Below are 13,561 nucleotides of genomic sequence, written 5' to 3'. Positions count from 1 at the left end.
TATACTTATAGCATGAATTCTAAAAACAATATAAAAATAGTTGGTAAAGTGAACACCAAATACAACAGAATGAAATCAATTATATTTTGATAAGCAGGAAAAAGACTTGTTATTCATGTGGACTTATACATGAGTCAGCTTTTTGTGTATGGTCAAACCATTAACTCACTGAAACTAAGAATTAGTGTTTTGTTTTTTTTTTAAAGAATAATGATGAGGCCCCCAACCCCGCTCCAGCCTGCGTGAGGCCCCCCAGCCCCAGCCCAGTGCTCGGCTTCCTCGGTGTGCTGCGGGATGGCGGGTTACCTGCACGTCGTGCGCTCGCTAGGCAAAACCTCCGCCTCGGTGCTGGGCAGAAGCCCAGGGGCCTTGGCCCCGGCAGCCCTGAGTCTGCTGGGAGGGCAGCCACGCCGCAACTATGCAGACAAACGAATCAAGGTGGACAAACCTGTGGTGGAGATGGATGGAGATGAGATGACTCGAATCATCTGGCAGTTCATCAAAGAAAAGCTTATCCTACCCCATGTGGATGTACAGCTCAAATACTTTGACCTAGGGCTCCCACACCGTGACCAGACAGATGACCAGGTCACTATTGACTCAGCCCTAGCCACTCAGAAATATAGTGTGGCTGTCAAGTGCGCTACCATTACTCCAGACGAAGCCCGTGTGGAAGAATTCAAGCTAAAGAAGATGTGGAAAAGTCCCAATGGGACTATAAGAAACATTCTAGGGGGAACGGTATTCAGAGAACCCATCATCTGCAAGAACATCCCCCGCCTCGTCCCTGGTTGGACCAAGCCCATCACCATCGGCAGGCATGCCCATGGGGATCAGTACAAGGCCACTGACTTTGTGGTAGACAAGGCGGGTACTTTCAAGATGGTGTTCACTCCCAAAGACGGCAGTGGCGTAAAGGAGTGGGACGTGTACAACTTCCCTGCTGGAGGTGTGGGCATGGGCATGTACAACACTGATGAGTCTATCTCAGGTTTTGCACACAGCTGCTTCCAGTACGCCATCCAGAAGAAGTGGCCCCTCTACATGAGCACCAAGAACACCATCCTGAAGGCCTATGACGGTCGCTTCAAAGACATTTTCCAGGAAATCTTTGACAAGCACTACAAGACAGATTTTGACAAGAACAAGATTTGGTATGAGCACCGACTCATTGATGACATGGTCGCTCAGGTACTCAAGTCTTCAGGTGGATTTGTCTGGGCCTGCAAGAATTATGATGGCGACGTGCAGTCTGATATACTAGCCCAGGGCTTTGGTTCCCTTGGTCTGATGACTTCGGTTCTGATCTGCCCCGATGGGAAGACCATTGAGGCAGAAGCTGCCCACGGAACTGTCACCCGCCATTACCGGGAGCACCAGAAGGGCCGACCCACTAGTACCAATCCCATTGCTAGCATCTTTGCCTGGACAAGAGGCTTAGAGCACCGAGGAAAGCTGGACGGCAACCAGGACTTAATTAGATTTGCTCAGACTCTGGAGAAAGTATGTGTTGAGACAGTGGAGAGTGGAGCTATGACCAAGGACCTCGCCGGCTGTATCCATGGGCTAAGCAACGTGAAGCTGAACGAGCACTATCTGAATACTGAAGATTTCCTGGACACGATCAAGAGGAACTTGGACAAAGCTCTGGGTCAGAAATAGGTGCTAGTGGGGAGCAGCCCTGGCTGCAGGTTAGGAGGCAAGGGGAGAGCAAGAGGTGGGCAGGTCAAATGCCTTTCCTGTTCTCTTCTTCTCTAACCTCCATCCTCCTTCCCCCCCACCTCTCCCATCCCCCCAGCATGGAAGGATCCATAACCCTTTCATTTGGAAACTTGGAACAGGAAATATGTGCTGGGGATACTTTTTATAAGCTGGTGGGGTGGGGTTTTTTAAAAAGATATTTTTTTCCTAAAGGGTATATGAGGTATGTGTTTCGAGGTATGTTTTGCCTCAGCCAAAGTTGATGTTTCACATACTGTAATTTATATACCGTCCTCTGAATACACTGTGCCATATTTAGCTACTAAACTCTCTTTACAAAAAAAAAAAAAAAAAAAAAAAAAAAAAAAAAAAAAGAATAATGATGAGAAAAATTATAATGTACAATTGAAATGATTTGTCCCTGAATTATTCAAAGAAGTTTTTGAAAATCAAATATAGGAAATGGGTAAATGACTTCACTGCCAATTATGATACTTTTATTCAGAAGTTTAGCCAGTGTAAATTAATTGTCACAATAAGGAGACCAAAAGAGTCCAGAAAGTGACTTTGCCAGCCTTCTTAACAGGCCACATCAGATTAGAATATAAAAAAACTCATTTGTAAAATGTTTTAAAGAATGATGGAAAATAGAGGCCCAGTTTTTTTTTTTAATATTAGAGTTTGACTGCTGTAATTATGTCAGATGTGGAACAAAATTGCTTCAGAAGAACCAAAATTTAGTAGTATCGTGTACAAGGGACAGGAACATGCTAGGAATGAGCAGATTGCTACTACCAAATGCAACTTCAAAGTAGAAAAAGGAATAAAAACTTGTCAAGAAATTGTTGAATAGGAGGAGAAAATGGAGGGGTAAGTTAGGTGGTATGATCCTGGCTACCTCAGTTTCCTCATCTGTGAAATGAGCTGGATAAGGAAAGAGAAAACCATTCCAGTATCTTTGCCAAGAAAATCCCAAATATGGTCACAAGGAGTCAGAAACAATTAAAAATTACTAAATAAAAAAACAAAAAAAGATATCAATTAAACATTTTAAAATTTTCCTTTAAAAAAATGGCAGCCTGTTGGTTTTAATCATGGTCAATGTCTGACAGGTTCATATTGTAGTCTTTCCTTTATTTTAACAAAAGAAATAATAGAAAGCTATATGTTCCTAGTGAGCTTCCAGGCTAAAAAAGGAAATTTCTCTGATAGTCAAGTTCTATGTAGTTAAATATGCATCAAATTCCCTCTTTCTCTCCCTTAACCATATCCTCCATGTTTTGAGAAAATTAAAAATATCTTATTTTTATTTGGACATAATACCTATTATTAAAATAGAAGCATCAAATGAAATTTAAAAAGAAGAATAAAGTGCTTAACAATAAATAATACTGGCTTGAGAAAGCAGAGAGGAAAATGGAGAATAAAGAATTCACCAGTTTCATCAATCTTTCAGAGCAGACACATCCCTTAGGGTATTTTCCAAATAGATTATTCCATAAATAGATCAGTGAAAAAGGAAATACCCCTTTGTTCAGGTTTATGGCCAATTACCAACTGGGCTTGGATTTTCCTTGTTCCTGTATCACCAGTCATTCTTTCCCATCCCTCAATGCAAAGAGATGCTTTTAAAGGTTTCTCTGTTTCTCACAACTTCTATTTCAAACCAAGATCTCATTATGGTTCAAGCTCTTTCCAGAATGGGAAAGACTAAAACTTCAAAAAAAAAAAAAAACATACAGCAACTAGTCTAGAAAGGAACAACATACACATAACAATAACAACATCATAATTCATAGTCCTTGCCCCCAAAATTACATTTTAATGGGAAAAGAACAAATAGATTAATAAAAATAATAAGATCTAGTCCTTCATATAGCATTTTAAGATATAGTATTATATGATGAACATTTATTAAGCTCTGTTTGCCTGGCATTCTAAGAAACTAGAATACAAATTCTAGGATACAAAGACTTTTTTTTTTGTCCTCAAGGAGCTTATGAACAGGGAAGGATAATATTTAAAAGGAAGGTGAAAAAGAGTGGGGAGAGAGTGCCAGAGTGTACCCAGTGTAGAAGTATGATGAAGATGATGATGGCGTCAAAGTCGAGCAGAAAAGCATTGCAGCTGGTAACTTTTCAGCACTTTATAAAAAGAGAGGCTATTGGAAGGAGGTTCTACCCCTCAGACCTCCAATCAGAGAGGCAAAAGCAACTAAAGGTATTGATTGATAGCAAAACTGAATCAATCTCCATGATGATAAATTTTCTGATGATGAATTTATCCTAGATAGAGCATGATAAAAATGATGATGAAGTCAAAATCAAGGAGAGGAACTGGTATTTTCCTCCTTACTCCAAGCTGACAGGTAAGTGGGAGAGAGCTTTTGAGCTCAAAATTGTTACACTCAGCTTTGACTCAACTTTTTTTCTTTTTTTCTTTTTAATTAAAGCTTTTTATTTTCAATACATACACAGCATTCACCCTTACAAAATCTTGAGTTCCAATTTTTCCCTCCCATCCCCCCATCTCTTCCCCTAGATAGCAAGTAATGCAATATATGTTAAATGTGCAATTCTTCCATATATATTTCCACAACTATAATGCTGCTCAAAAAAAATCAGATTCAAAGGGGGAAAAAATGACAAAGAAAACAAAATACAAGCAAACAACAACAAAAAGTAAAACTACTATGTGGTGATCCACACTCAGTCCCCACAGTCTTCTCTCTGGGTGCAGATGGCTCTCTTCATCACAAGACCATTGGAACTGGACTGAATCATCTTGTTGTTGAAGAGAGCCATGTCCATCTGAATTGATCACCATATAATCTTATTGTTGCCATGTACAATGATCTCCTGGTTCTGTTCATTTCACTCAGCATCAGTTCATATAAGTCTCTCCAGATCTTTCTGAAATCATCCTATTGATCATTTCTTAGAGAACAATAATATTCCATGGCAGTCATATGCCATAACTTATTCAGCCATTCTCTGATTGGCAGCCACTCAGTTTCCAGTTTCTTGCCAATTTCTGCAGAACATTAACCCTCCATGCTCTTTTGTCATTACCATATAGTCCCTCATGGCCCTTCAGCCATTAATGACTGAGAACTGACTCACAGTAATTTTCACATGCTGAACTGAATCCATAGAGGGAATATCAATGCAGATATTTGAAGGACTGGATTCTAAGGACTCATTGGAGAGTCCGCCATCTCAGAAGAAAACAAAAAAACTAATCAATAAGAAATCTAAAGATGGGGGAGGTGAGACTAATCTTGAAAGTCATATACAAGTGTGATTATATCAGAAAGTAATCATAACATCACAGAATTCTTTCTTCTACTGCTTTACCTTGAGAGAAGAGAGAACAAGAAAGAGTAAAAGGTTATTCTGGAATCACTCTCAGTGCTTCAAAATGCTCACACAATGGGAACAATGAGAAGGACAGAGAAATGAGGCAGACTAAGAAAATGGAAAATTACTATATCCCATCTCACAGGGGGGGCATCTGCCAATTGAATGAAATTACAGCTAGCAGTGCCTGAGTTATGTCTAAAGTTATTTCAGCTTCTATTTGTTTGTTTCTCCTTACATTTTCTTATCTTGTTTTCTTCCTTCAAAATAAGTTAATTTGTATAAATTAAATGTAAGTATAATTTAACTCCATTGTGATACTAATCTGGCAATTAATCACTTGTCTCTCTACCTGGATCTTAAACTTCCCTAGAGCAGAACTGAGTCATATATCTGATACAGCACAACACCTTATATTAATAAACCCAATCTGTTATATTCTCTATCAGAGCAATCAACTTATTGATTGATTTGCTGACTTTTTTTGACAACATGGTTTAGAAAGACCAAGACCTTTCCTTTTAACTCTGGTAAACACTTAGATGAGAATGATGAAAAATTATTATTATAATAAGAGCAATTTACATGATGAAGATTACCAATCTCTAATTAGAAAACAATTGTTTAGTATCTCTTTGACTTCATAGTATGTATCTATGTATTTTTGTATAGCCCAATTCTACTATGGAGCTTCCCTTGAGGACTTTTTGAACATGTTCAATTTGTCCAATATGGAGACTGCTGCATTTCATCTATCTGGTGGGTGTGAGTGGAGATTGGTGGGAGGAGATAGATAGCCTCCTTGGATTTCCTCTTCTTTTAAAGTGGTAAAACTGAGACCTTTTTCAACCTTGCTGTTTTTTGTCTTTTCAGTAGCTACTATCTTCCTATCTGCTGAGCCCAATATGGATGCCATGAACTTAACCAAAGAGGGAAGGACTTACCTTCCTCTGTCTCTATCTTTTCTTTTTCTTTTTTTTAACCTCAGTTCCAAAAATTGGCCCTGCTGTTATGTTCTATTGTTAGCCCTCAGTTTCAGGTGTTAATCCAGGAGATGGCAGGTAGGGAAAGGAAGCTCTGAGAAGCCAGGGTACTTGGGACTCAAACCTGAGTGGGGTTTGGACTTGGAATTGGGATGGTGCTCTATGTGAGCTAAACTATGAACCTAATCCTTTTTTCCTTTGCAGAGAGGGATAGTAGTGCAAGGCAGAGGGGAAGGAGAATGTCTCCTATGTATTGGAAAAAATAAGTTTGTGATTTACCTTCTGAAGCAATATTCTTTTATTAAAAAACTCATATGCATATATATTTAAATAAGTGCTCAATATTCATATTTTCAAATATGTCAAATATTCAAAGAGATCAGTGATTTCAGGGGTCCCTTTTCACAAGGCACATTATGACCCACCTTTGATTGCCCATCTTCTGTAGCTTCATTTATGATCTTCCTTTAAAAGATTACCACTTCCACCAAAGTATTGGAGACCTTTCTCTATTTCTCCTGATATTAAAAGGGCATCAGTGGAGCATTCTGACTAGCCACCTTTTATCCCTCCATATTGTGACATGATTATCTCATTTTCTCACTCTCTTTTTTGTTGTTATTATTGTTCTATTATTTCAGAAATGTCTGACTCTTAGTGACCTCATTTGGGACTCTCTTAGGGAAGTGATTTTTCTTGAAAGTGGTTTGCTGTTTCATTTTCCAGGTCATTTCACAGATAAGGAAACTGAAACAAACAGGGTAAAGTGATTTGTTCAGGGTCACACAGCTAGTAAGTGTCTGAAGCTAGATTTGAACTCAGAAGATAAATCTTCCTGACTCTGGGACCAGCCCTCTATCCATTGAGCTACCTAGTGGCCCAGCTTTTCCCATCCCTCGAATTTGGTGACCTGTGCTAACATCTCAATTTTTAAAAAACTAATTTCAGACAATATTAACTTTCCATGACACACGAAATCCATAGTATATCCATTATAATTTTTAAAACTTAAACTTTTTTAAGTTTAAATTTTTCTGTTGGATAGTGTAAGGGTATTATACCATATACCATATAGTACAGAGACCACCCTACTTTGGTTGTTCTTTGAAAACAAAAAGAGAGGTTGCTGGGACTGTAGTCACTGATGTCAGAAGATTCCAAAACTGGAGAGTTCTTAACATCACTTCTGACACTTCAACACAGTGTCCTTCACAGCTGGTGGATGGTGTTAGAGATCATGAAGGATGCACCAGCCTGAAATAATCCATCAGTGACATCTGCTTTGTGCACCATTTGAGATCCTTAAGAGTCTCAGAGTATGGGAGCATAACATAAGTAAATTGACATTTACCCTTGAGGCTACAATTGATGATGGGATCTACATCTTCAATGTCTCTAAAAGCTGGTTGATTAGACCAACAACTGCTATAAACATTTCAGTTTGAAGTTTATCTAACACCTTTATTTTCTCAATAAGTCACATCACTGACTTTTCATGGTTGGGCTCAGAGCCCAGAGGACTTGGATTGTACTTTGGGGACATAATTGCAACACAAAACTTGAGTTTTAAAGGCAATAAAAATACACAACAAATGTTCAGGGAGCTCTTTACATTGGTAGAGTGAGCAAGACAAATGAAGTGCTTAGTATGATGCCAAACATTCTCCAAACTTGTAGGAATTGTGCATCTCATTTTTTTTCTTCTCTGAACATAACTACAATTTTCAGGTTGCCAACGGGAAAGTGAAAAAGAGATTACAAATAAAATAATGAATGTTTGAAATTGTAATGGTTAAACTCATAAATGTTGAGCATTGTGCTTCAGATATGGTGTGCCCAAGGCAGAATGCAATAGGATTGTCACTTTTGTATTCCTAAAGGAAATGAATGCTTTGAAAGAATAAGCAAGTTTGTCAGTCATACAACTAGTGTATGTCTAAGGCAGGGTTCAAACTCTTGTTTTCCTTACTCACAGTTCTACTAAGTGTTTCAGAGACATTATCCATCTTGCATTTGTTAAATCATGTTCTTTTTATTTTTTGTAACAAATAAAAACCTCAAAATTTTATAACAAAAATGTTATTTCACAAGCTATTTTGCAAAATGAGGCATCTAAAGAATTCAGAGGATCTTAGAAATATTTGTATGAACTGATGCAGAGCAAAGTAAACAGAACCAAGAGAACAATTTATCCAATGACTAGAGTGATATAAATGAAAACAACCTGGAAAACTTGAGAAGCCTAATTAATGCAATGAGTTTTTATGACTTTAGAAGTCTTGAGGGTGTAGCATATCTCCCACCTATCAGTAAAGAGGTAATCAATCAATCAGCAAGGATTTATTAATTATTAATACTAATGGTGAACATTAGGTACTAAAAGAATCAGGTTTTCAAACATGGACAGTATATTGACTTTTTTCTTTTACTGGATTATATTTATTTGTTAAAAAGGAGCAATCTGATGGGATGGGAGGAAGCATTGGGAAATGACAATTACATTTTTTAAAAAAATCAACAAATTTTTAAAAATACATTCTAAAAAGTATTCTACTTGTAAATATCATTGAATATACTAAAGACATAAGCCAAAAGACTATTAGAATTATATCCTTGGATAGAACAATTCACCAGAGCTATTTTCCTTAAAGGAAAAATATCTTTGGATTAATGAATACTCATGAAATGAGACTTTTACCACAGAAGGGAATATGAACTACTTTATAAAGCCATGCCATGCAGTGAAATTAGAATGTGAGAGAAAAGGGAAAAAGAGGGAGAATGTATCTGATTATAGGGTCACAAGATTTTTTTTACTAGAGTGTTCTTAATAATCATATAATGGCAGGATCAGAATATCAAACAACCAGAATCTAAACAAAAATCACTTCCACATTCATAATAGCTCATCCAGCTTCTGCATGAATACCCATGATCAGAAGGAACTTTCTACTTTGGGAGACAATTTGTTGCTTTCGAAAGCAAATCTAATTATAAGGAATCTTTGCCTCTGTCTGTGTATCTATGTCTCTGTCTCTGTCTCTGTTTCTGTCTCTGTCTTTCTCTGTCACTATAGCTAGATAGAAAGATAGATAGAGATATGTATAGATAGATAGATAGATAGATAGATAGATGAAATTTGATTTGGAAGCCTCCAATTCTTGTCAATGCTTTTCAAATACATGAAGTCAATTATTTTGTCTTCCTAAATCTATTCTACTCCAGGCTAAATATTCCTAGTTCCTGAAGTTCCAATATGCATGAAGGCCTTTCATCTTTTTTTTTTCTTTTTTTAATAAAAAAGATCACTGTCTGTTTGGTAGAAAACATTTCTCATAATTTTATAAGTAATGTTATAAAGGGACAACCAGAAGCTGGGTCTGGAATCCAGAATACCTGAGTTCAACTACAGCCTCAGATATTAATCTCTGTCTGCTTCAGTTTTCTCAACTGTACAATATGGATAATATTAGAATATATCTTGCAAGCTTGTTGTGAGGACTAAAAGCACTCAGTACAATGCCTGGCCTGTAGTACTACAAAAATGCTTGTTTTACTCTCCCCATTCCTCCTTGCCCCTCCCATTACAACACCCAAGCGCTCCACTTTTTAAAGAACATCTTAAAAGGTGGGTCAGGGATCTAAAAGTTTATGCATTAATATAAAAGTAATAAGTGAACATCAGGGTTGGGAGAAATATATTCCTGACTGGCATCTTTTCTGAAACCAGAGAAACAGGAGAATGTGTAAGACAAGTAGGAAAACAAATGTATGCACTCTCTTGCTTCAGGCCTGATGAAGCATAGTTTATAAAGATGGAGTTACTTATGCTGTACTAAGTTCTACCTTGTCACTTTCTTTGACATACACCAGATTATTAAGGTCCTTTATAGCATGTGGACCAAAAGAACTGAATATAATATTCTAGAAACTATCCAATCTAGGTTAGAGCACAATGTGGCCATGAACTTCCTAGCCCTGGAAACTATGTTTTTTTGTAACATAACCTAATATTTCTCTAGCCTTTTAGGATTCTCTTAACCAAATATTGATGCATGGGTTTGCAGTCTTGCAAAACTTATATACCTTTTTTTCCAGTGAATTTTTGTTTATCCCTGTCTTCTAGATCCCGAATTGACAATTTTTTTAAGTGTAAGACTTTATAATTATTTGATTGTCTCTCATCAGATTTAATCCAATGCTTTAGTCTGTTGAGATTTTTATTTTTAGATTCTGACATTATTTATACAACACAAATTCCTTCTGGTTTCTTTTTTTTAATCATCTTCAATTTTGATAAACTTTGCATCACTTCTTTTTCCATCCACTGTATTCCTCTGTGTTTCTCCATTATGCCTCAGGAAATTCTGCAAACTGTAAGATCATTTCTGCCCTGAACTCATACCTCACCCTGGGTCCTTTCTTTATTGGAAGGTGGGAAGCTACCCCCAGAAGCTTCATTTAAGGAAGATTCCCAGGATAATAGCTTTTCATTCCAATCTATCTATTAAACTTTACCATGCCTCCAAACAATTACCTTCCCTTTCCTGCCTCTCACAATTTTTTAGCTTTCATTTATATATTTTCTTCTTCACTAGAGTATAAACTCTTGGAAGGAGAAGTTTTACTTTTTTTTTTTCTATTTGTATTCTCAGAGGAGAGTTTGACACATAGTAAACCTATAATAAATGACTTTATCAAAGTTACTAATAAAATGTTAAATAGCACATAGCCAAGAATAAATTACTAGATGCTTCACATTCCCTACCAGACTGACATAGGCATGTTAATCACTACTTCTTGAATCTGACCTTTTCATTTTTAAAGAGGAATAATAAAGTGAGACTCAGAGACTTGCACAGCATCATGTGACTTCTAGGTCAGGTCCCTTAACTCACAATTCAGTATCCTTTCTACCAATGCATATTAATGCTAAAACATGATCATAAGGAATATTATAAGCTCCCTAGGCACCTCCCTTTCTCTAAAAAATCCAAGTTATGCTTATCTCATAGAGATTTTGTGAAAGTATCTCAGAAATATTCATTGAGCCATTTCTACCCTAGGAAAAATAGGTTATGAAAAAAGCAAGATTCTGGGTCAAACTGAATTTTTTTTAATCTGAAATTCTAATACCTCAAAGCATTTGCATGTCTCACACTCCTTAGTTCTAAATAAACCAGGGAATCTTCTGAACTCCACCCATCAGTATTCATAACGAGACTCAGAAATCTTACATCTGCACATTCTGGGTTGTTTATCCTTTAGGAACTGCTGACTCTAGGCCTCCTGCTAGAGAATTCCATTTTGACAGAATCATTTATGGTTGGCCTATTGTTCAATACCATGCCATGGGCCAGCTGCACATAATGCAATCCATTCCAGGATGTTTATTCTTGCCAACCTTTGTCATTGCACTGAATGGTTGACTTTGAGTAAGAATCGGCTCAGTGCCACAGAGTGCTATTTGAACTGCTGTCTTCATGAAAGCTGCTGCCCTTGACCCTAGAAAAGAATAGATTTTGCAAATATTGCTGAAATCTGGGAAACCATCACTGTGATTCCTGTTTGACTGATAGGTCCTGTGTAATGACACAAATCATTGAAACCTTACTGATAGCTTGTAAGTCAATGACGCAAAGCCAGTAATGTACTCTCACAACTTAAGCTGAATGTCCACCATCTCCAAATTAGTCCTGGAATTGTTATTCAGAACATATTTATTGTGCTTTCTTTGAAAAACATCTGGAATGTTTGCTCCATCAAACTCTTCTTTAAATGTCTGTCAGAAAATTCTTAAGAAATCAATGGGAAAAGTAAGACATGAGGAATTAGCTATACCATGTATTTCCTTATAATTTCTTGCCATTTTTTGTTTTAAAGCCTTATTAGATTATAAATTTACAGATTTGGAGCTAAAAGGGTCTATAGAGTTCATATATTATAATCTCCTTATATTACAAATGAGAAAACTGAAGTCCAGAAACTGACTCATCAAAGTCATATGCAGATGTATAATGACACAGTATTATTTCTCAAAAAAAAATTCATCAAAAAGATAATGTTCTTTTATGTAGTCTGCTTATCAATATTTAAATATGTTAATATCTTCCCATTGATATTCTTTGGAGTTCTTTGGGAGTGTTGAGGAACTCTGGGAAGCCAGGATCTAAATAAGTCTGTGTTTGTGTTCTACTTTCCCAGGCACCTACACAAAAATATGTATGTATACCCAGAAACATGCACACATACATATGTGTGTCTGTGTGTGTTTGTGTAAATCCCTATTTTCTACTTTCCCAGATTATTCCTAGGGTATGTCCCTACAAAGTAGGCCTATTTAGGCCCTGGTTTCCTAGAGCTGTTCAACAATCCTTTCCAATGACTCTTCTCAAACAGAAGCCATCAGTTCTTCATTACAAAAGATTCTATACTGTAGAAAAAACTAGACTCCATTTAATACTTGTTTTTCTTTGAGGACATTTTCTTTGTCAGCCTAACCTATTGAGCTCTTTTGTGCCTCTTTTTATTCAGTTATTGAAAGTCTTATTTTATTACCCTTTCCTCATTTCCTATATCATAAAAAGTCTGCACACTTCAATTCCCCTTACAAATTTCAGCAATGTCCTTCTCACATAGACTCAATTCCAAATACAGCCTCCTAATTGCCTTTTGGAATGAGGAAATAGTCTGCATTAATGTAGCTTCTTTTCTCTTTCACATACTATCAAAATCTACTTAGATTTTTTTTTTAACATTATCAAACTATTATCCAGATGGTTGTTAGTGAAGGTGACCACTTTAATTAGATCCTTTAATGATACTGAATGTAAACTCAGAGAGAGTTTACATCGCAGCGGAAAAAAAAATTCAAGGGTGAATCTGAACAATGGGAATAAATAGTAGAGTGAAAATTACCTTTTGGCCAGCAAATTTTTATGCCCATATTTCCACAAAATAAAAAAAAAAAAAAAAATAAGAAAAAGTGACTCAACTTGTGATCAAAGAATAAATTATCAGGTATTTATCAAATTATCAAGAAACTGAGAGCATGAGGAGGTAGAGTAAAAGATATGGAAATAGACCAGCTAAAAGGTAATTCATGTTATCTTTGCTTAAAGTCAACTGCCTGAATGTTTTAATACTGATAAATATTCTTTTACTTCAATTTGGGGGAAGGGTCTTCTGTCCTTTCTTTCATCTGCGTTTACAGCATGTTTATTGTAGATAAATATGTCTTTGTTATGCAAACATGCAAAATAACAACCCTTTAATCTTAGGAAACAATCCAGAAAAGTATAGTTCCTATCCTAAATGGCTATATTGGAACTACAACAATATAATTGTTTTTTTCAGCTTTGTTAAATTTGTTTCACTTTACTCATTTAATGCAACAAATCCAGTTTAATATTTGTAAAGCAGCTGGAGAGATTAATGAAACAAGAAGCACTAAGCATTTTGACAGCACAAATTTATCCTTTTTGTTCTAAATTCAGTAAAGGACAATAAAATATCCCA

The 13,561-nt window shown here is 36.5% G+C and overlaps 1 protein-coding gene across 1 annotated transcript; it reads left to right on the top strand.

Moving 5' to 3' along the window:
• Positions 1-224: 224 nt before the first annotated feature.
• Positions 225-2,081, top strand: LOC127559976 (isocitrate dehydrogenase [NADP], mitochondrial). Its single transcript, XM_051994159.1, has one exon. The coding sequence runs from the start codon at positions 295-297 to the stop codon at positions 1,660-1,662; it is 1,368 nt and encodes a 455-aa protein (XP_051850119.1). The 5' UTR covers positions 225-294; the 3' UTR covers positions 1,663-2,081.
• The last annotated feature ends 11,480 nt before the right edge of the window (positions 2,082-13,561 follow it).

This window comes from Antechinus flavipes, chromosome 1, assembly GCF_016432865.1.
Source record: "Antechinus flavipes isolate AdamAnt ecotype Samford, QLD, Australia chromosome 1, AdamAnt_v2, whole genome shotgun sequence".
NCBI classification, from domain to species: domain Eukaryota; kingdom Metazoa; phylum Chordata; class Mammalia; order Dasyuromorphia; family Dasyuridae; genus Antechinus; species Antechinus flavipes.
The sequence above is the reverse complement of the archived record's forward strand: the minus strand, read 5'-3'. Positions and strand labels throughout refer to the sequence as shown.